This window comes from Oryzias latipes, chromosome 16, assembly GCF_053564925.1.
Source record: "Oryzias latipes strain Hd-rR chromosome 16, Olatipes_Hd-rR_3.1".
NCBI classification, from domain to species: Eukaryota; Metazoa; Chordata; class Actinopteri; order Beloniformes; family Adrianichthyidae; genus Oryzias; species Oryzias latipes.
In genome coordinates this window covers 8108623-8132230 of record NC_136252.1, presented here as the reverse complement: position 1 = coordinate 8132230, position 23608 = coordinate 8108623, and the positions used below count along the sequence as shown (strand labels likewise).

General features: G+C 42.5%; 1 protein-coding gene across 1 annotated transcript; it reads right to left on the bottom strand.

Annotated features, from left to right (window-relative positions):
• Positions 1-7859: 7859 nt before the first annotated feature.
• rnf144b (ring finger protein 144B) lies at positions 7860-21628 on the bottom strand. Its single transcript, XM_011484906.4, has 8 exons — positions 21353-21628; positions 18630-18877; positions 17978-18082; positions 17383-17443; positions 16105-16318; positions 13806-13935; positions 13643-13732; positions 7860-8751 (listed from the first exon to the last, which is right to left on the bottom strand). The coding sequence occupies exons 2-8, from the start codon at positions 18798-18800 to the stop codon at positions 8605-8607; spliced, it is 918 nt and encodes a 305-aa protein (XP_011483208.1). The 5' UTR covers positions 18801-18877; positions 21353-21628; the 3' UTR covers positions 7860-8604.
• Positions 21629-23608: the final 1980 nt, after the last annotated feature.

Below are 23608 nucleotides of genomic sequence, written 5' to 3'. Positions count from 1 at the left end.
CAATAGATAAAACAAATCACAGTGTTAGATCATATTTGGACGTTATTGTTTAAATGAGAAACACAGAATGTTCCTGATTTTAACCCTTGTGCTATCCTAGGCACTTTAACATTGGGAGTTGGGTCATCTAGACCCACTAGACAGTGCTCTGAACCTTTTTTCTTCAATGATTTATGATCTTCACTGGTGTCCATGGATTACATGAAATCTTTCCACCTTTATCCATCTTTGTCATGGTAGGGAGAACACGTCAATGTAAGGGTGGGGTCATAGGATAGCACAAGGGTTAAAAGACGACATCGTCCTGCAACACATTCCGCCTATTCAGGGAAATGCTAATGAAAATCCAATGAAAAGAGGTCATGTCAGGTATTCTATACATGGACTGTGAGTGACATCATTTTAGCCTTCATTTAGCCTTGATTGTTATAGTTTTGTTCATAAACCATTGATCATTTTATAAATATTGTCTTTGAAGACCCATTCTGAGGAAAAATGTGATTCGTGATGGAGAACATATGTAAAGAAAATGAAACTTAAAATTGCATCTCTGAGTATTTGTGAGGGATCGAGCGGCCAATGAGGACAACAGAAGTTTATCAAAAATGAGTTTTAATTTTTCTCAAAAACTGTAAAAAGATTAACAAACTGGGCCCTTAAAAGAGGTCAACAGAAACATAATTAACTCAGGCAATAACTTTAACTTAACCAACTGAACAGACCAAGTAACAGAAACAAAACTGACCTAACCAAAGACACAACAGGGGAACATATATAGTGGCTGATCAGACCACTTGAGAAACATGGGGGGGAACTAACATGACTACACAAACATTTAACAAAGACTATAAAGACAAGACTAAACACAAAACTTGGTCTCTTAGTGGAAGAGAAAATCATCAAAAGTGGAACAAAATAAATAATGACCAACAGATGCAAAGCAAATAAACATTAAATAAGTCCATTAGTTTCTCCCCTGGAGGCTTCAGTAGATGGTGCCTTCCTAATTGCCTGGCTGGAGTATTTAAAGGCTGTGAAGACTTGAGCTCCTCCTTTGCCAGTCCTCACAGCACAGCTCCAGCAGTAGAACCTCAGCCACACCCGTAGAGACCAGTAGCACCCTCAGCACTGGCAACTCAAAAACAGGTGACATTAATTAAACAAACCAAAATAAGTAAACTAAACAAGTGTACATGTGCTAGAAATGATTGAAAATAGATAATGAATGTATATTTTAACTAAAAGAAATGTGTGCAATTATTCAAGAATAGAGAATCTGAAATAATAAAATTAAAAAGAAAGTGTGCAATGCTGAAGGGAGGTTACCGCCATGTTGTTTGTGGGTGTGGCAGGGTATGCTGCCATCACAGTATTCCTTTATTCAGATTGCTGCCTTTAGAGAGTATTCATGCACGTCACATATCTAAACTGTACGGCCTCATAGCTGTGATGTTGCTCGCCGGTTTTGATGCACCCCTTTTACCAGAGTGGCGGGACCGGGGCAGCACCCTGACCTTCCATTTGGGTCAGATCCCACTGGAGTTCTGGCAGTTGTCCTCCCTGTCACCACTGCTGGTGATAGTGGTCAATGAGGTGGAAAAGCTGCAGGAGATGCGATAAAATATAAACTTTTGTTTCTAGTCCTTTTTGTGGAAGGAAAAAGGTTTCCATAGCCTTGTTCTTGACCTTTTTTCTCATTTTTTACCAATTAAAAACTTTTTTAGGACATCTTATCTTCACACATCACCACAAAATGTGTGACCGTTCAGCTGATTGATTATAGCTTCAGTTCTTTATTGTACCTACAGAAATAAAACACCATGCTTGCCTGAAAACGTCTGTTTTTCTAAGTGCGGTTTCATCTTTTAGTATATGTAGATCCTAAAAAGTCATCCTGTTCTGGACAGTTCTGTCATTTTTAAAGTACATCTGGAGACAAAGATAGGCGAGTTTCCTGAGAATGACAGCGTAACAAACCAGTAACACGGTTAGAATTTGAAACCAGGCCTGAAACCCCATCAGTCACAGACCATTCCAGCAGATACAGATAAAGAGCTTTATTAATACCAAAGAAAATAAAAAAGCGGCCAGCTGCTTGCATTCAACACACAGTAAAATAAACAATAAGAATAAAGCCATAAAAACTATCAATAGTGAAAGCCTTTAGTTAAAAATAGTAAAATATTTATAAATCCATTGTCATAGTTTGTAGGCGTGGCAGACCCAAACGCTGGAACCCAGAATGAACATACAGGTAAGTGAACGGTAAGTATGAATTTATTTTCCTTTTGAGAATGGGTGTCTTGGTGTGATGAAGATCCGGGCTTGAGGGAGGCTCGTGGCGTGGCTGGAGGTACTAGCACGGCTAGCGGTGGCTGGCGTTTCCACAGGAATGCAGGAATAGCTCGGAGTGACTTCCACACAGGTGACTCTCGTGAAGGGGAATCCTGAGGCAGGAGAACAATGTTAGTGGAATGCAAAGAACGAGAAAAACTTGACATGCGCAAACTAAATTTACCTTCGGGGATCAATAAAGTTGTTCTTGAATCTCGAATCTTGGTCCAGGTGTAGTCACCATAAGGGGCAACGAACTGGCGTTGAATACTGGAGCTGGGTCTCCTTTTGAAGAGCAGAGGCTGATGAGTGAAGTGGTCACAGCTGGTGGAGTCAGGAGCAGAGCAGAGGGGAAGGGGGAGGAGAACTGACAGAGGCACCATGACATCCATAAAATATTCGGAAAATAAAATCTACTGCAATAAAACCATAAAACTTTCAAAAATTACAATTCAACCTTTGATGCAACCTTTGATGCAGTCAGGAGTTGCAACAACAAAAGACGTCCTCAGTCTGTCTGTGGAGCTGTGTTGGGACGGCGGTCCTCTGCTGAACTCGCTCCTCCTCCCAGTAAAGGCCTGGAGCAGAATGTGTGAGGGATGACCACAATGGCCCTGAACTTGAACACAGTAGAAATAGGAGGCAGAACAGTGAAACTGCAGATTTGAAGAAAAAAAAAAGGTCTAGAAGGTTTTTGTAAAAGGAGAAATACATTTTCATAACTACCTGCTTTGTGAGACGTACCACTTATCTAAAGGTTGGGCAGGTTTTAGAGCAGTGAAGGTGGCATCAGCTTAAAGGCCCGTTCACACCGGGACGAATTTCGCCGGCGATTTTTGCCGACGTTTAACGCCTCGTGACTAAACAAAGGGCACCAATGTGAGTGTGCACACCGACGCGAAAAAACGCCACGCGTCAAAAAAAAAAAACGCCTCGGGTTCGTTTTTTTTTTCGACGCATCGCGTCGAAATCTATTCGACCAATGAGAATAGCGCTATTGCACACGTGTCTGGAGCTTCTGAAGTTACAGTAAAACACAACTTGGGGGCGCTCAAACACAAAACTGCCTTGCTGAGCACACATACCAGCGAAGAAGATAGACGTCAAGTAGCGTCTACACTGCCGCTAAGAAATAATGACGGACATTCTAAAATATCCCCGAACCAAGCACCAGTTGGAGCAACTGGTGCTTGAAATATTCATGTTTTCTTTGTATGATTCTGACAAGCGCGTAAATACTTGCTCTCTTCTTCTGAGTGAAAAGCGACTTTAATAAGCGTAAAGTTGCGCAGCGCCACCTTGTGTACAGGAGTATTTCTGTTTACATTAAGCGCCATCTAATGAAATTGCATGTTCGCTCGGCTCATTGTCAGCGAAAATCGCTTGGGTGTGAACACAAAAAACGTGGCGAAAAACATTGGGGAATAACGCCTGGCGAATATTCGTCCCGGTGTGTACGGGCCCTAAGTTTCATGTGAGAACATGGCTTGAGGAGTTAAATTGAAGGATTTGATCATTTGGAGTTATCCTATAGTGCCTTCACGTGATTTTTTTTGGAGTGTTTCATTAATCATGAACCATAATTATTTATTTTAATGAATTAACTTTTTTTGATCTAAAGAGATCAACATACAACAAAAAAGTGACTATATTAACTTTTTATCAAAACTTAATAATTATTTTTTACGTGGCGTAAAAGATCATCCCACCGGGGGGGATTATTTTCAATCTAAAACAATAAAGGGGAAAAAAGCCCCATCAGGCGAGAGCTCCTATTTAACACTTTTAAAACAGTAGGAAGACGTTTCTGAGCAATCCAGAAACAACTTCTTATTAAACCGTATTCCACAGTTTGTCACAACAGCTAGACAGTAGCGAATCTCAGGAGGAGATGAGACACCAGAGGAATTGAACAATTTGGACTTTTGCTTCATCATCTGGGCAAAAACAGGTGGGAAGAGGTGAACTTTCCCTTTGTTTCACTTATGATGCATAGTGTATATATCACTTTCCTCCATTCCCACAGAGGGAGGTTGGTGCAGGCTCTGTGGCCGTTACCATGACAACGCAGCGCACTGCATGTCAAGTGCTAATGATCGAATTGATATTTGTTTCTATGGTAAATGACCGTACAAGCGAGACAATGGCCCAATGAGGTTTGCATTATCAGAAATGATTGGACTTTGAGGGAGACCAACCGATCAGGCAGCCTGGACACCTCATCCCTTACATGATAGAGATCGAGCATTCTTCAGAGGTTTAAACGGACGGCATAACATGTCATTGTTGACATATCAGATCACAGAAACACTGTTCATACTTTGATGTTTTCTGAAGGAACGGATGAAATTATTCAAAAAATATTTCAGAAACTGCGTGTTGTAGTTGGTCAATCCCATTTCAAAGGGTAGCAAAAATGAAAAACAGCAGTGTTGTAAACAATCAAGGTGTTTCAACTGAAAACAATTTATTTTAGAATTTTTTGCAATTACTCTTTTAATTGCAAACTTTATTGGACTGTAGAACACTCATTCTATAACAAAAACATACCAAAATATTGATGTATGTAGGTGAAAGAAGATGCATGAGGTACATACTTTGTACCCTAAGGGGGTCAATTGTTTGTGTGCGTGTGCAGGTAGGCGTCTTATATTCCTGTTCATTTCCAAATGAACATTCGTATAACTTTTTTATATTTATATTATTTTAAAATTGTGTTTCAGTTTGAATAAGTATTTCTCTGTAACTCAGCTTCTACCATCAAATAGTTACAGAAATGTAGTCATGACTACGTTTATGAAGGGAAGATCAATATTTCAACCCAAATGTTCAAATTATTTTTAAACAAATTATATAAAAATAAAAACATTTGCTTTGTTTTGTTTAATGTCATTGCGTCTATAGTCCAGGAGGGGGCGGTGCAGGAACGACAAGAATCTTTTATTTTCAGTCTCAAAGAGAAATCAGAAAGTTTCTAGAAACTGCTGGAGTTGATGTCGAAATATTACAGTATACATCCAAAAGCTGGGTCTGAATGTTTCCTCAGGCTATGCTTCAGCGTCTACTCTCATCATCTATGGAGTGACATTTCTGCCACCACGTTGCACACAAAACTTTCTAAGTTGCAAGTGAAAATATAAAATATTGGCTTTTCAATCATTTTTTATTCTGCTTTGATATTTTATTTTTGCTTTCAATTTGTTTTTGAAAACAAAAAAAATTTTTTTGCGTTTGCAAAACACATGCCATAAATTCACTAATCTTACTTAATAAAAATTAACCAATGCTAAAAAAAGAAGGAAAGAAAGAATGAATTAATGTTAGAATTATTAAAAAAAAAATAAAACGTCTTAATCCAAAAAGACAAAATTGAGGGTAAAAGAGCAGAATATCAAAGCAGAATAAAAAATTATTGAAAAGCAAATATTTAATATTTTCACTTGCAACTTAGAAAGTTTTTTTGTAAGTGTGGCAGAAAGATCACTCCATAGAACCTGATCCCTACGTGTTCTCCCTACCATGACAAAGGTGGATAAAGGTGAAGAGGATTTCATGTAATCCATGGACACCAGTGAAGATCACAAATCACTGAAGAAAAAAGGTTCAGGGCACTGACTGGTGGGTCTAGGTGACCCAACTCCCAATGTTAAAGTGCCTAGGATAGCACAAGAGTGCGGACCCCCGATCAGCACAGTCCACTGCAGCCCAATGCTCCTGAGCTCCAACCATACTCCGGCCTCAGCCTCCGTGAGCGCGGATGACAGGCACGCGCCACCACAGCCGGCAGGAAACGCAGATCGGCTGTTGGACTGAGATCCTTTGTTTTGGAAAAACAAAAATGTTTTGATAATTTTTTAATGATTGTGTTTTGCAGTATTATTTTGTTTTGAAAAACATAAGATTTCCTTTGGATGCAAATTATAAAATAAAATCTCTCTTTGCTTTTTAATGATATCATTTTACTGTTAAATTTGACCACAAAACTGGTCAAATTGAATGAAAGTACGGGAAATAACACAAACTTGGTGAATATATACGGTAGGCTAATTGTTATGATTCTTACATTTAAAATAAATGTTACCGTTTATAAATTTAAAGATCCACTCTGATGAAAATTGTGTTTTTTACTGATTATGGAAAACATTTATGAAGAAAATTAAGATTAAAATCGCATTTCTGAGTATCTCTTTTCTGAATCATTGTGAATATGGAACAGACCAAAAAATGACGTTTGAAAAAGATGATATTTGTGATTCTGATGCTTCCACTTGCAGACAAAATCATCCATGAACATCTTCGTCGAGCTGGAATCTGGATCTAAATTGTACGGCTGGGTAGCTCCGAAATTGCTCACCATTTTTGTTGTACCGTTTCTTTTAGGTTGGGGTTGTGAGGAGCTGTACGCTGGTGGGACAGAGTGTAAACAGAGAGCTCTCAGCAACGGGGAGGGGCTGGGCGACTGGGTTGCTATAGGTGCCAACGGTCCCGCCCACAACTCAGTGGTGAATATCTAATGAACTCGTGCTGATCTGCAGAAACTATGTCCTAGAAAACCACACAGTTTTTTGAGTTTGGCTAAAAACGGCATAATTATAAATAAAAGAGCACTGGGAACCCTTTTATAAAAAGGTCACTTCAACAAAATGAGACAGTGCAGTACTTCTGTGTTTTGTAGTGTTTTTGGAAGCGTAGTGACATTCTGCTCAAACTCAAGTCTTTTGTTCATAAGAAAACACACATGACTCCTAACAAATTCATTGACTCCAGAGAAATCATCTTTAACCCTTGTGCTATCCTATGACCCCACCCTTACATTGACGTGTTCTCCCTACCATGACAAAGATGGATAAAGGTGGAAAGATTTCATGTAATCCATGGACACCAGTGAAGATCACAAATCATTGAAGAAAAAAGGTTCAGAGCACTGTCTAGTGGGTCTAGATGACCCAACTCCCAATGTTAAAGTGCCTAGGATAGCACAAGGGTTAAACTGCCCTCACCGCCATCTTCCCTCCTGCAGCAGCAGTTCTGTCTCTGAACATGTGATGGCGTCGCTAAATCCTAATGAAAGCAAAGAGCTCTGCTCTTTTCAAGAAAAATCAATAAATACAAAGCCCCGTAAATGTTTGACTCAATCAGACATTACGTGAATCAGACACGAACATTGTGTTGATTGTGAGCTCAGTTGCTGTGATTCAGAATTTTGCAGTGATCTTTTCAGAACTCAGAGGTGAAGAAACTGGGAAGTTTCCTGCTGGACTACATGCATGGACCTGCTGTGCTGATGAAAGTGCACGCTGGCAACACCACAGATTGCATTTGTTAGTAGTCTGTTAAATATCAGAGGAGTCCTCTAGCCCTTTTTAAAAAAAAACTTCTCTTTTGTGTTCCATGACACTCTTGTCCTTTAGCTTCTTCAGTGTAGAAGTTTCATCTAAATGGCCCCTGTTTGCATGTCTTTCACTCCAGAGCTCCATTGTTTGGAGGTGAAGTGTCGTGAAATGATTGGTCCCCACAGCAGCATGTGTCGCTTCGTCAGCACATTTATTTTCCTTTGACAATGGAGCGTTTAGAAAAGATCTGATGTAGAAACAAACAGAAACGTAGAAATGACACACACTCAAATCCATAAATACATACATAGTTTTAGAAAACTTTGCGAGCCTTTGGTCTGGGACATCTGCCTGGTGGAGACAACAAACGTTCTCTGTGCACCATTGAAGCCCTATCATGTTTAGATCATCTTAAAGTGCTGTCTTTACACTAAAGGACATTTTTGCATTGTTATGCTTTTTGTTTTTTTAGCCCTGTGAGATCCTGATCCATTTTCATAATGCTTCACTTTTGCATAAGATAAAGATAGAATGGAAGGCAAAAGAAATGGAAGCAAGCACCTGGCACTGTGGAGCGAGGCACTTAAGCACCCTACACCTCCGGTTTGGCATTATGACGTTTGGCACATGAGAGGGGCGTTGCACTGTGAACTGGATGTGAGCGGCAAGTGGAGTGAGAGCCCGGTCCAGGAAAACTTTCCAGCTGAAAGGCCTGCGATCTCCCTCCACATGTTTGTTGACCCATTCAGAAGCTCCTTAAAGTCTGCAGAGATTTGTGAGCAGCTCTCTGTCTGAGCTTCCAGTCCGTCCTTGTTGAACCTGCTCAGAGGCCACAGTGTTGAGAAACAAGAGAGCAGTTGTCCGGCTTGTTTACCCAGCGCCCTCCTCGCCTCCTGCGAGGTCAGTGGAGCGATCGTGGACAGGCTGATGGGAGCAGCTATGGCGAGGAGTCGCCGTCCTTCTTCCTCTTCTTTTTCCTGCTACAGGGCTTGCACACGCAGCACAGGATGCAGGGGGAGGCCATCAGCAGGAGCGGGGAGGTCACCAACACAACGATGCTGACTCCCACCAGGATGCCCACCACCTGAGGGAACACACAGCCGCACACATCCACCAATCAACATGTTGTGTTGGCTAACAGCAAACACTAGCAAAAGATCTTCACAGATACACATCGGGACACGAGGAATCTCTGCCCTGCAAAAAAAAAATCTAAATGGGTGCATTTGTATAATTTCTACTCAGCAGAACGTATACCAGTTTATATTATCCAAAAGCATTTTCAAAGTGTCACTGAGATAAAAAAAAACTGGATTTTATCAAAATCTTTTTAGCTTGTACTTGCTCTATATAGACGTTTGTTTTTCTTACAATTTTTCTCCTTGATGTGATTTTAGAATCAACTAAAGAACCTGGAAAAACACTATGGTCCTCTTTACTTCCCACTCTGTGATTTCTACCTTAATAATACACCTTTAAGGAGGAATGTTTTCATTCTGCTGTGTCCCAGGGTTTTTCAGGACATCTTGTCAATGCAGCAAAGAATTGGGGTTTCATTTTCAGTTCTGGCTACCATATTTGGGTGTTTTCAGACTGGATCGAGTCTGCTTGATTTGATCCGGCTCGAGTCCTTAACCTTGTGTTTAGTCTGTGTTCAGACTGCCTTTCAACCTGACATTTCTGTTTCAAACCAAAGCTTGCAAACAAACCATGTGACTGAAGATCTGTTCAGTCATTGGCCAGGAATTACAAGGGCGGGGCAAAGCAACGAGAGAAACAATCATGAAAGTCCTGCACTTTGCAGTCCCTGTCAGGACAGGTGACTTTTTCAAATTATATATTTCAGCGACCAACTTTGAACGTCTGTATCAACGTCAGGGACAACACTCTTTACTCGTTGCTTTGGTTTGGGGGAGGCGTGCTGCAAGGCGGTTACTGAGGAGACAACGGCTAAGAAGGTACACTAAGAAGTGTAATTGACATATAGATTGTCGGGAAAACAATGTGAGAAGCAACGTGGATCATGTTGAAAGTTGTTCTAGTGAGTCTGCAATCATCCAAGCACATTTCAGTGAGTTGCTGTGTCTCATCGTTGCTCCACGTTTGTCTGCGGATCTCTGTTTACCGGCTATGGTGGCCATTTTGGTTCAGTTGTTCCGCTCCGAGAAGGAATTGTATTCAGACCGAGGAATCTCAGAACGCTCAGTCCGATTGGAAACGCAAAGGGACCACCTCCAAAGATGGGTCCAAGAGTGGTTCCTGGTCGATTTATTTGTGATTTTATTAAAAACTTAAAATATGCTTATAAATTCCCTTTCCACCGCTCTAACAACTAGTTGCCTACAATGTGTATCAGCATTTGTTACTGACAGAAGAAGAAGAAGCACCGTCCGAAAAAACCCAGAATCTGATTGTTCTCCCCCTGAACTTTATGATGTTTATTTTCTTTTCTTTACTAGGCATTTGTTGGCTCCTGCGACTTGTACAATTTTTTCCCCTGGTGCGACTCATACTGCATGTGCAGTGTCTTCGTCAAAAATTCAAATTTCTATCAGGTTGGTCCTGTTAAGAAACATTTCCCTATGAAAGACAACTTAAAGAAGTGACTAACTCTTCTTTAGTTTAAAAACTGGACAGAGAATGAATGAGAAAGCAGACAGAATGGAGTAAAACATCTTCACAAAGTAAGAAGTATGACAGAAATGTTTTGTTCTCCATGGTCAAACAGTCCCGTTTCCTGTTAAACCACTGTCTGGATCCTTTTGAAGTGCTCTGAGAGCAGAGACAGTTCAGTCTGTGTCAACAGTGTTTTGGCAGCATGACATCACATGTCTCCAGTTTAAACAGGTTTGTGATGGCCAGGAAGCTTTAACCTATAAGAACCCAGACCCATATTTCATGAAAAATTCTGAAATAATGTAGAATACACCACACGTGGACCACAAAACACATTTCTGGTATTTTTCTGTTACACTGATGTCCCCATGGGTTCTTATGGGTTAAGCACAAACAAACCCTCAGGGAGGTATTCCAGGAAGCATGTTTAAACTACCCTGACTTTAACCCTGAGCTCTGGCTGAAATCCGCCTGAACTTGCTTACTCTGGGTATGTCGGTTCCAAAAGACCGGATATGAGTTGGCGTAATTACGCTCGACTTGGTAACCCTGGGTTAATGCGCGTGCACAGCAGGTACATAAAGACATTCTCAATAGATCGCCGATTTCCAGAGTCACCATGGAAACGCGTGGAGAACAAAAGAGAGCGCTATACTTCAGAGAAACGGAGTCTGAGATTTTAAAGACGGCGTATGAAGATTATACGTCCATCAAAAAAGTAATACAGCTGTATCAGCTAAAGAAAGAGTTTCTGCTTGGAGAAAAAGAACAGACAAAGTAAACGCACAAGTTTCTGATTTTATTTTCATTGTGACGCATATATATGTATAACTTATCCAACTTAGATGAATTACTTCAGTTGGTAACAATTAATTGAGTTAAATTTTTTTCAACCTAATACATTACGTCTACCCAACTCAATATTTTTTTACGACTCAAATTTACTTTTTTTTGTCATTCATTCATTTTCTATACCGTTTTTCCCTTTCGGGAACACGGGGCTGCCAGAGCCTATCCCGACCACTTAATTTACATATTTATCTAACTAAATGTCATTTTACTCCAATTCAATTAAATGTTTTTGCCATCTTCATTTATACTTCTTCAACTCTCATATGTCTACGTTTGAGCCTGCAGATATTCTCATTTTTATCACAATAAAAAGAAAGAAACAAAATGGATTCACAACATGAAACACAACATCATTTACTATTTCTCTGATTTTAACATTATTCCACATAGCAGTATGGGTGCTATATAAACTCATCATCCTCTCCCTCCCTCTCACTCATGGTACAGAAAGAATTAAACATAACTGGACAAAAGACCTATACAAAACACAGTAAAACAGCTAAACAACTAAACACATTTGCGCAAAAACCCACACTTAAACCCAAATCCATCCAGACAGGCAAAGGGAACGGTATCCCACAATTCCTTGCGGTGCCGATCTAAAAGCAGCACCCTACTTAATTGAATTAATTTGAATGAAAGTAAAATAACTATCTGATAACTACGTGTTATTTTTAAGCTGACTTAACTAAAAAAATGATTTATCTTAACTGAAGCAAATAAATAAGTCATATTTATATTAAGTCATCCATATGTGGTCTTATCACCCTCTCACGGTGGAAAAAGTATTATCTGAGCTTCTTCATCCACTAAATCATCTTCAAATGGACACGTCATGCTGCTTCACCTCTCTGAAAACAAACTAACTAAACCTGCTCCAAACCAGGTTATTTTTCAGAGCATGAGTTACTATGGCAACTTAACATACCCTGAAACATACCTCCATTTCTGAAACTGAAAGCGGAGGTTATCAACTTCCTTAGCCTCAAACTTACCGTGGTAACTAGCATAACTTTTGCTTTTTGGAATACCCCCCTGGACCTGCAGACTGACAGCAGCTCTTCACTGGGAAGTCAACACAATGGAAATGCCCACACCTACACTATTTTGGCTCAATTACAGCCCATAATAGTTAGAATCTAAAATTAGTAAGTGTTGAACTGACACAGTGCACAACAGCTCAGAATGTGTGAGCAGCAGAAGGAACCCGACACAAACACAGTAAACCTTAAAGGACCTGTTGGACGGGGGCGTGGCCGAGTCTGTCATGAGTTGTTTTGCAAGCAACAACTGCGCTGTTGTACTTTGACTCGGTGCACAGTCGGCTGTGCACGTCCAGTTACAGCAAATTTGATCCTAATCGTGCAAAAAGGACTCCAGAGAAGAAACCACGTCTGTTTGCTGTTCGGCTGTAATCGTCCTGGGGAGCAACCTCAGATCAGCGCTTGGATTAGCTCTGTCATAAATCTAAGATTTCTGAGGAAAACTAGTGGAAAACACAAGTATTTCCTTTGGGAATAAGTCACAATCTTTACTGGAGCTGTGTACTGGTAAGACACTGGGGACACAATGCAATATATATCCCAACAATATACAATATACCCCAATCTGTTGACAGACAATGACCAATACACAAACCGTGGTATCTTTTACATAAATTAAACTGTATAAAATACATTTATATTTTATTGTCAGGGCATAAAGGACTGCAACTCACATACAAGTAATTCTTCCTGAAGCAAATTCCTAGTGCTTTTATTTTGGTAAATAAATGAATTTTTTGCAACATTCCACTTTGTCTGGTTTCCACAACAGAATATTTTTCAGTATAAAAAACAAAGTGCTGTATATTTCATTCCACAGCTTAAATGTACTTTGTGCATTGTTGCTTCGCTCATTTATTCTCATAATCTCCAACAATCAGCCTTTTTCAGCGAAAAGTTAGAGTGGGTACAATTTGGAGTTTATCTGGTTCCAGTGCCGAGCTTTTACTTTTAAAATGGTTCAGGAGTCTGAACTGTGCTTTAAATTTGAAGGGAAAAAAATTGGCAGAATTTACACATTACCGTGTGACGAAGCATCATGATGAATGTGCCTAAATGCTTTATTTCCTCACATCTTGGTTTTTACACGCGCTGAAGCAAACACTTACGCAGTGTGTGCCCAGGCCAAATTATACCAAAGACTCTAAAAATGGCACTCCAATCCCTCCCTGCTTGACACCCAACATTAAGGGTGGGGGGGTTCAACCACTAAATGGTTCATGAGTGTGGCTGTGTCTGCAGCTCACCCCTCCCCCAGGGGAGGGGTCAAATGCAGACAGCTATTGTCGCACACCTAAGTGCTTGACATGTAATGGGACTTTGACTTTTTAAGTAGGACACAAAAGTAAGACCCTGAACTCTGTGTTTGCTCATGAATAATTAATAACCAGCTGATCCTGCTGAAAGGACAGCAACTTGAAGACATTTTCCCCACAGATTTGGGGCCCTGCAGGCTGAGCTCACCTGCGTTCGGTTCCACATCACAGAAGCCCTGGAGTGGCCCAGCTTGTTTCTGCACGGCCCTTTATCGTAGTGTCTCAGGAAGATGTCGCCCTGCAGGTAAAGCGTGTGCGTCAGCGGGTTTGGCTGCAAAGCATGGATGACGTGAGAGCTCAGACGGACTCACATCCAGGTTCTGCAGACAGTACCAACAGAACGTGTGCTTGCAGCTTTTGCACAGCATCTGTGCGCAGCCTTGGTTCCTCTCGATGTAGACGCCGCACATGGGGCACTGCTTGATGGAAGCATCCGAGTCCCTGTTGGGGCAAACTCACGGTTAGGAGCGGGAATTGACGGCAGTCTCAGCTCACAGACTCCATCAGATGCACTAAGGCCTGCACTTGAACTGGGGTTTGTTATTTTTAGGTGAGAAACGTCTGAGAGAAGAACGTTCAAAATGTGAAGTAAAATCTACTCCCTAAACTGCAGCAGGAGGAACATGAAAACACCAACAATGAGAGGAGGGGGGAGAAGAGGAAGGGGCTTTCATTTCAGTCTGAAAGCCTTAAAAGTTTCAAGGCAAATATTTAAACTAGTGCAGTGTTGGGGGTAATAGATTACAAAGTAACGTATTACTGTTCTGTAACTTGTGTCAGTAATGAAGGAACGTAACAAATTACAGTTCAAATTTCAGTTAATTAGTTAAAACTACTAGAGTACAGAAACCCTCATTCCTTAGGTTTTGTAGGCTCTGACATTTTCTCTTGGTTAAATAAAACAAAATGGAGATTCATTTTGTCTAAATGGACTAACTGGTGCATTCGTGCACACCAATGCAGAGTTGGGGATCGGTCAAAGTACAGACATGCCCTCATTGCTGCAGTCACATTGCTTCAATTCAAAATCCAATGAAAGAAGGAGATGCTGCGAGGAGACTTCTCATCTCTGAGGGTCCGACTCGCCTCCCCGAGGAGCAGCGGGGGAGCAGCAGAGCAGAGACCCGCCCCATCAACATGGAAGCAGCTCTAAGAGCCGCTCTTTGGAGCCAGCTCCTTCCTGGAAGCCCTCATGTATTCTTTTACCCTTTTCTGCTTTATTTTTCTCTCTCAGCTGCATTTGATCAGTCAATATCAGTTTGCAGCATTGAGTGTGAAGGATTGACAGTCAGTGGGTTTGCGCTGGGCAGAAGGGGGAGGGGCCATAGTGCGCTACACTAACAGCGGCACAGAAGCGACGCACACGTACGACAGATGTTACAAAAAGCTGTTTCACTTTAAATTGGTTTAAGAGGAAAAATCTGAACATTCAAAAGCTAAAAAGTTGAAATGTAAATTGCTGTTTTTTAAATATTTGATCACTTTATTTTTACATTTTATCTGGAGTGAATAAATGAAAACAAACATTTACACTAATTCATTTTGTGGATAATTCTACATGATTATTGCTAATGAATGAATTTGAGCTACAAAACAACCTGACGAGCCGCTTCTAGCCCCGCCCCCTCCAGATAGAAGAACTTTTTTTGCATTTGGGGAAGAGAAAGAAACTGTTGGAGCATTCAATATTTCTCTGTGCTTTTAACAGACTTAGTTTCACATTTCATAGATGTGAAGACTAAAGCTGTAACAGTTTTTTTCCCCTCATCTCACTTTGAGCTGTGCCAAAGACCACGTGTTGTAACTTATTTTTGAAATTGTTCACTGTTGTCTGAGTTCTAATAAAGTCAGGTTATGTCTTCCACCATGTTGATACTCTGGACGAGGTCATTGATTTAAAAATAAATGAAGGACAAGAGGATCTTGTTTGTGCTGTTTTTCTTTGAGAATTTGTATGAGTGAAAAAGTAAAGTAACTAGTAGTTACTTTTTGAAATAAGTAATGAGTAAATTAATGTAATTACAATTTCACCCAACAACTAAAGTCAAGTAATTGATCACCTTATACCTAACACTGCATTAGCGTGAGCTGCTAAAAGCGGTGTTTGAGAACAACCAGCACGGTGAGCTGATCCGTGCCCTCGCCAGCTCCTCTCTCCGCCTCCTCGCCACCTCCTGTCTCCGCCTCCTCGCCACCTCCTCTCTCCGCCTCCTCCCCTCTTTGGCAGAGAAGCAATGAAATTCCAAAACAACGGAGCATCCAGGATGACATCAGGTCATGTGGCGGAGCGTCAGCTTGGAGCGCTGAAGTCCAAGCGAGACCACTCTGTCCTGCTGGACTGAATACTGGTGACAGCTGGGGGGGGGGGCTTAAATAACCCCGCGATTCACCATGAAAGAGAGCAGGTGGATGCAGAGATTTTCCATACCTAATACCGACTGCTACTGATTTCTAAAACCTGTTGGAATTTCTGCGGACCACTTTAGTTTTCCACTGTGTGAATCTCTCTGCTGCTCTCCTCTGCTCTAAAACCACCTCCTGCTTTTAACACGGTGTCAGTTTCAAAGCCGTTTGACCGCCAGCCAAGCCGCTGACCGAGGACTGACTGACCTGCTTTCATCTGACGGGGAGGCCACGATCATGGGCTGCAGCTCCGGGCACACGTGGCCGTCCCGCCACAGCTCTCTGCAGCCGGAGCAGAACACCGCGCGGCAGGCCGGGCAGGGCGCGGCGGCAGGTCGACCCTCTGAGCTGGGCGGCACGCTGCACACCGCCTGACACTCCAGCACCGGGCACCAGGCTTTGCTGGGGTCCAGCTTCACTCCTGGAAGCGAGAAGAAACAAAGAGGTAGACTTCAAAACCACTACACGACTGACTACAAAGCCAAGTCCATCAGAAATATCATCTTAGAGTGGATTTTGAAATTTGAGGCTTGGCAGACTGAAATCCAGGGCAACGGATTTTATCTTTGAGGGAGAAAAAAAAGGAAACCTCTTAAATCCACTAAAGAAGATTGTATTTTTGATTCTGTGACATCATTGGAGGACCTTTGGTGTAGGAGAGTGCTGTTCCTGTTGGAGAAGCCTGTAAACTGCTCCAACTGAACATGGCCTATACGCTTTAGCACTTTAGCTTTAACACTTTAGCTCAACTCAAGGCCCAAACCACCACCCCTCCACTGCCGTGCAGCAAAGAAAAGTTGTGGTTTGGAACTAACGGTATGCCGACAAGTCGTGCTTGTACAGCCACTTCTGAATGGTGTCTCAGCGTTTTGTAGACGTTTAGAAGGATGCATGAGCTGAATTTAGGAAAACATTGGCTCCTGGAAGAATTATACCTTTGTCCACCTGTCAATAATCTGTCTCACTGCAGAAACGCTCATCACACACTCACACATGTACAAACTGCTTCTGCATTTTCCTTCAGAAATAACAACAAAAAGTTACATAAATAACTACAAATGAGTTTAATAGACAGACAACTGAATGTTTTTTTTAATTAAATTAAACTAAAAGCCCCACAACATTAGTCCAGCTTCTCTAAACTCACTTTTACAACAGCGAGGAAACAGCCTGCAGCAGTACAAAGCCTGTACTTTGAACTGTTTTATGCTTCCAACAACAATAAATACTGTCTTGACAGTGTTTCTTCATTATACAGTCTATAATAAATACCACAGGGAAATATTTGAGTAATTACAGTGAGTTTCTGCACTGCTAAGATAGTTGCTGTGCTGCTATTTTACCAAAACAGAAACAGTCAAGTGAGTTTCCCGTCTGTTCTCAGTTACCTTTCCTTACATTTCAGGGCAACAGTTTAGCGTTTGACCCAGGCAGAGCGGGAAGCTCACTGAGTGACTCGTATCTATGACAACCAACAGCACTTACCTCTCTCAAACTTCAGCCGCTGGTAAAGGCTCACCTGATCGGCCGCAGCCAAACTGGCGACCTGCAGTCAAAGAGAAGTTTCAGGCAGACGGAAGTCATGGTACAACTGCATTATGGGTCTTTGGATTCAAAAAGATCAAAGCACAACCGCCTTTAAGACACCAATCGATCAATATGTTTGCAGCACTTCAAAAGACCAGTTATGGAAGATTTAGCATCTTAAACGTCTAACTCATCTTTTCAAAATAAAAGAAAATGAAGATTTAAAAGGTCTAGAAGTTTGTTTTTTTTCACTTCTTCATCTACAAAGAGACAGAAAGACAAACACAGATAAAATAAAACCTAATTTTTTTTTACCACTGAAATCCTCAGGAATTTACTCTGAAAGACACACATCTACATTTATGCATCACCCGTTACCACACAGAAGCTTCAAAGACAAGAATCAATATAACACTTAAAGATTGTTGCAGCACACAGGGTGTGAAGCAAACGCAGACTTGAGGGAATAATCCACGATCAGTGCAGAAAAGCTGCAGACGTCTTCAGGATTTCCCTTGAGCCTGACGTGGGACGGCGTTGGAACAGGGCATACCTCCGAGTCCAGCAGCACGCCGCTCTTCTGGCAGGCCATATCCGGGCAGGTGATGGGGGTTCCCCCACCCTCCTTTATCGCCAACTCAACATACTGCTGCAAACACTGGAGAGAGGAGAGAGGACATGTGACGGAGCAGCGCCACACACATGCACGCTGCAGAAACCACACATTCCTGAAGATTAGGAGGATGAAAAAAACGAACGTCAGCGCTGCAAAGGCGTGATCAGCATGTCAAAAGTCACATGTTCCTTCAACTATGACATCTGGAAATGTGTGTGTGAGGAACTCAGCAGCTGTTGCACAAAGACAGACAGTTTGAGGTGCAAAAGAGGAAGAATCGGAATGTCACTTTTCGCCCTAAAACGGGCAAAAGTGAAAATGAAACCTGGGGCAGAGCGGGAGTCATCTCCATGACGGAACGCCGGTGATGGATCAACAAAAACTTCCAGTCATAAGAGAAAAAAGCCTAAATGTTTCACTAGTTTGGAAACATAAGAACAGCATCTGTTTTAGGGTTGTTCACTGAAGTCACTGGAGAAGGAAATGAGGCGGCACAAACAATCTACTTATCGATAATTGAGAGTTGGTGAGCTGAGTCAACTGGAGACCTCGGAGATTAGAAACAGGCCGGCAGCAGCAGATGACCCACCGTGCCGCAGAACGTGCACTTGCAGCTCTGCAGCTCCTTGGCTGCAGCAGCTGGACGCTGGCTCAAGCACAGCTTGCAGAAAACCTCGGCGCCACTCTGGGGGCCGGCTCCACCCTCATTCGTCACCAGCTCCTGGACGTCCCGGTGCTGTGGGGGGCTTCTGCCGGCCATGGTGGGGCGGGGCAGCAAAAACAGAGGAATCCGGCTCCGTCTAGGCTCTCGGCGGAAGATGCGGAGTTTCCATTATCCTAAAAGCAGAAATGAGACTTGTTTTTCTCTGCTTGTGGCTTAAGAAACGTCTGGAACCTGTCAGTTCTTCTAATTGCTGCTCTTGCAGCTAATGACTCCTCTGCTCCCTGCACAGGCTGGCTTTGTTGTCTCTCCCTTCTGGAATGTCATGTTGGCAGGCTGTGTTCCACGCAGAGTCCCTGAGAACTTCACCTAAAGAACTGGCCTTGTCTCAGTGTGGAACTTCCTACCAAAAATGTTAAGAGAACAGAACAGAACAGCGGCTCGGTTTGACCTGCATGAATAAACTACCGGAGACATGGCCGGATATAAGCATGGGCAAGGGAGGGCAATGCCCCCATCCTTTAATGCTGTAACTGCCCCCCTAAATGTGATGGCCCGCAAAAAAATCCAAAGCTAACTAAAGACAAAGAATTACAAAAAAAAAACTTAAAAACACTAAATAAACATAATGATGGACAGAAAGAACGGACAGAAAAAGAACGAAAATCCTGTTGCTGAGAGCTCTCTATTTCCATGCTCTCCCACTAGCCCAAGAAATACAATTTCAAACATCCAAAAATCTAAAAAAAATCAGAACAAAAAAGCCTCAACAGGCACAAACAGTGTCCTGCTGGTGCCTGTCCCAAGCCTGGGCACTGCAGTGTCAGCAAGAGCATTGCACATAAAACTTATAAGACACAGATATGTGGATAGATGACTGATGTGATAACATGGTTTTCTGTGCATGTTAGGGATATGACACCCCAAGACGTGCCACCCCCCCCCCCCCCTCATATTCTACCTGCACCCCATAGTGGATCTGGCTAAATCTGGACCCGACTGGAGATGGAATTTATAAAAAAAGAGGATTTCATGGCATAACCATCATTTGTTTACCTTCAAACTTTACACAGAGCCGTTTTGTTTGTTGAGTTCTTGAACTCAAAACAGTTCTGATGTGAAACCCGGCTAATCAAGGACCAAAGGGATTTCAACCTACACCTCTGGAAAACCACATGGAGAGAGAAGACAAACGGGATATTTTGAGCTGTAAGCCAAACATTACCTGCCTCCCTGACACTATGCAAGGGCTAAAAATATACTTGCTCTCATGTAGAACAAACTTCAGCAGACCTCCTTCAAAAATAAAATAAAATAATGGCTCGGTCCAAATAAAAGCAATAATAACACCATAATCTGGGATTTGGACTTAATCCTGTGGATAATGGTGGCTGCAGCCAGACTAGGGTCACACTCTCTTTGCTTCCAGCAGCTCAGTAGGTCCACCCAGCAGAGGCAGCAGCAGCAGAGGCAGCAGCAGCAGCAGGAGAGGCAGCAGCAGCAGAGGCAGCAGCAGCAGCAGGAGAGGCAGCAGCAGCAGAGGCAGCAGCAGCAGAGGCAGCAGCAGTAGCAGAGGCAGCAGGAGCAGTAGCAGCAGCAGCAGCAGTAGCAGCAGCAGCAGGAGAGGCAGCAGCAGCAGCAGCAGCAGCAGTAGCAGCAGCAGCAGCAGCAGTAGCAGAGGCAGCAGCAGCAGCAGCAGTAGCAGCAGCAGCAGTAGCAGAGGCAGAGGCAGCAGCAGCAGCAGCAGTAGCAGCAGCAGCAGCAGCAGTAGCAGAGGCAGCAGCAGCAGCAGCAGTAGCAGCAGCAGCAGCAGCAGTAGCAGCAGCAGCAGAGGTAACAGCAGTAGCAGAGGCAGCAGCAGCAGCAGCAGTAGCAGAGGCAGCAGCAGCAGCAGCAGCAGCAGCAGCAGTAGCAGCAGCAGTCGCAGCAGCAGTAGCAGCAGCAGCAGCAGTCGCAGCAGCATAGGCAGCAGCAGCAGCAGCAGCAGCAGCAGCAGCAGCAGCAGCAGCAGCAGCAGCAGCAGTAGCAGCAGCAGCAGCAGCAGTAGCAGCAGCAGCAGCAGCAGCAGCAGCAGCAGCAGCAGCAGCAGCAGCAGCAGTGTCCTCGTTTCTGCTGAGCAGCTCGGTTTCTGCGCCGTCATGGCTGCTTCTCCAGCTGTCAGGCAGCGCTGCAGCTCATCCTCCCACAGGTTGAGTCCTGCCTGCGCGCTGACAGCCGCGGCTAGAAAATTACAGCCTTCAATTCACCATCCAGCTGTTCCAGCCGAGGCTCCTCTGTCTCACCGAGATCTGGATCTGAGCAGATCTTCGGGGAGCTGGAACATCAGAGCCGTCACAGTGATTTCCAGATGCTCTTTCCGCTGTGCGCCCACAGCTGCTTCTTTAGGTGCAAACTTCGCAGCACGAGCGCACCCTAGCCCTAAAACAAGGAGGGGGCTGCATCATAGTTGGGGTGATCTGCTGTCACGCAGACAGCCGCTTGGTTGTGGATGAGCAGCTGGAGGGAGAGACTGGTTTTTCAGGTCAGAGGATCTGCGTGCTTAAGCTCATAGAGGTCTCGTCCCAGATTCTGCTGAGCCCTCCTGCTTGTAACATGATCGAGAAGCTGCGCAGATGCGTCTAGTCCCACACTCGGTAAAGGTGGACACGTACCTCTCTGTGGAGCTGTACCGTGAAGACCTGGCTGCAGCCGCCGCGCTGTGGTTCCTGCGGCCTCCACTCATCGATGAAAGCAGCTGTCAGCCCGCAGGTCACCGCAGCGCACCTGCCAGGCTGCCAAAACACGCTCCGACCCCCTGCGCGCGCCCCTCAGGCCCAAGCGCGCGACCGAACCTGTACTCGGTCGCCTGCTTGCCTGCTTACATCCAGGAAGCTGCGCGTGCTCTCCGAGCTTGCGACTGCTCCTGCTGGCTGCGTCACTGAGACCGTGCTGCCTTCAAGTGCACCTCGGAACTCAGACACTTAAAATCCTTTGGTCCAAAAATTCGGGGCCCAAAATTAGTTTTGGTTGAACTTGAAATGTACATAAAATCCTTAGGATATATCAAAATGTATATGTGAGAAAGCATATAATATGTTAACAGAATTTCAAATAGATGAGATAATCAAAATATTTGGGAAAATTATACATACTGTATAGCCATGTAGGGTGCATTTATGTGCATTCACTATTGGGTAAATTACCTTAAAAACAATTGATTACTTTTCTTTAGTTATTGAATGAAATTGTAATTACTTTATTTTACCCATTATTTCTTTCAAAAAGTAACTACTCGTTACTTTACTGGTTTTTCCACTCATACAAATTCTCAAGGGAAATCAGCACAAACAAGATCCTCTTGTCCTTCATTTAACTATATTTTTAAATCAATGACCTCGTCCAGAGTATCAACATGGTCAAAGACATAACCTGATTAGAATTCAGACAGCAGTGTGAAAAACGACACGAAGTTACAACACATGTGGTCTACAGCTCAAAGTGAGATGTGGCACACAAAAAACTGTTACAGCTTTAGTTTTTATATCTATAAAGTGTGAAACTAAGGCTTTTGAAAACATAAAGAACTATTGATGGCTCCAGCTGTTTCCTTTTCCTCCTCAAATGCAAAAAAGTCCTTCTGACTGTTTCCTTTGGCTCCCAAGCGGCTCTTCGGGTTTTTTTGTAGCTTAAATTCATTTGTTAACAACAATAATATAAAGTTATCCACAAAAATGATTTAGTAAATTTGTTTTTTATTAATATATCTTTATTGTATGTATATGCTTTCATTTTTTCACTCCAGATAAAATGTAAAATGAAGTGATAAAAAAACTATTTATAATTCAACTTTTCACTTTATAAATGGTGAGCTTTTTCCTTTTAAACAAATTTAAGCTGAATAGACTTCTTGTTGCACCTGTCTCTCCATTGCGCACGCGCGGTTCCCAACCTGGCGGTTCTTGTGCAGCTGCGCAGCATCTGTCGCCCCTCCCCCTTCCGCCCAGCGCAAACCATTGACTGTCAATCGTTTACAGCAAACTGATATCGATCGTCAACATGCAGCTGAGAGAAAAATAAAGTTGAAACGGGGTGAAAGAATATGTAACGGCTGACAGAGTTTCACGGGCTCCGGGGCGGGTCTTTGACCGGCTGCTGCTCACCAAAATTACCAAAATTTGAACTGTAATTCATTACGTTTCAACGTTTCTGACAAAAATAATTAGATTACAGCAATTCTTTTTTTTTTTTTGTAATTAGTTTGACTCTTAGGCATATCAGAAAAACATCTGTTTTGTTTTGATTTTCTTGATGTTTTGTTTTCTTAAATTTTATTTTGCTAATAATTCTGAAACAGCTTGAATAAAAGTTATTTAAGAAAAAACTCTACCTGTAAAATATATGAGATAATCTTGCATTAATACATTTGTAATTATTTTGTTTTTACCATCATCTGTTGTTCTGTATTTGTTCCTTCTGGCTGTTAATTGTTTTTTATTTATTCATCGAATGTAAAGCCATGTTTACTCCTTCAATTGAAAATAAATAAATTCAGGGCCCAAGGGGAGTGAGTGAGCCCTCCACATGCATCGATCACAACACCTGTAAATAGATATAGTTTTGTGATTGTTCCCTATTATCCAGTGTAACACACACACTTACACTCCCACCAACATGTGTGAATGTTGATGTAGGAGCAGCAGCAGCATCTTAACCCTTTAACTATTCAACCAAACGGTAGAGCAGATTTAGAAAACGTATTAATAAAAACATTGATTCTGTATATTACTCCCCCACAGTAATAAGCAGCATAAAAAAAGTGTTTCAGTTGATTTTGTTTGGATGGGTGGTTAAAGGGTTAACGATATGCTGCGTTAGTCTACTGCCCAAACAAAAAATGGAAAAAAAGGATCTGAAGACAGTTTTCCCAC

Bases quoted from the DNA above. Each gene is read 5' to 3' on its own strand.
- rnf144b (XM_011484906.4), bottom strand. From the start codon at position 18,800: ATGGCCGGCAGAAGCCCCCCACAGCACCGGGACGTCCAGGAGCTGGTG. The intron at 13,936-16,104 runs GTCAGTCAGTCC...TTGCCCCAACAG, and splicing joins TCCCCGTCAGATGAAAGCAG to GGACTCGGATGCTTCCATCA. The intron at 13,733-13,805 runs GTGAGTCCGTCT...CTTTACCTGCAG, and splicing joins ACTGTCTGCAGAACCTGGAT to GGCGACATCTTCCTGAGACA.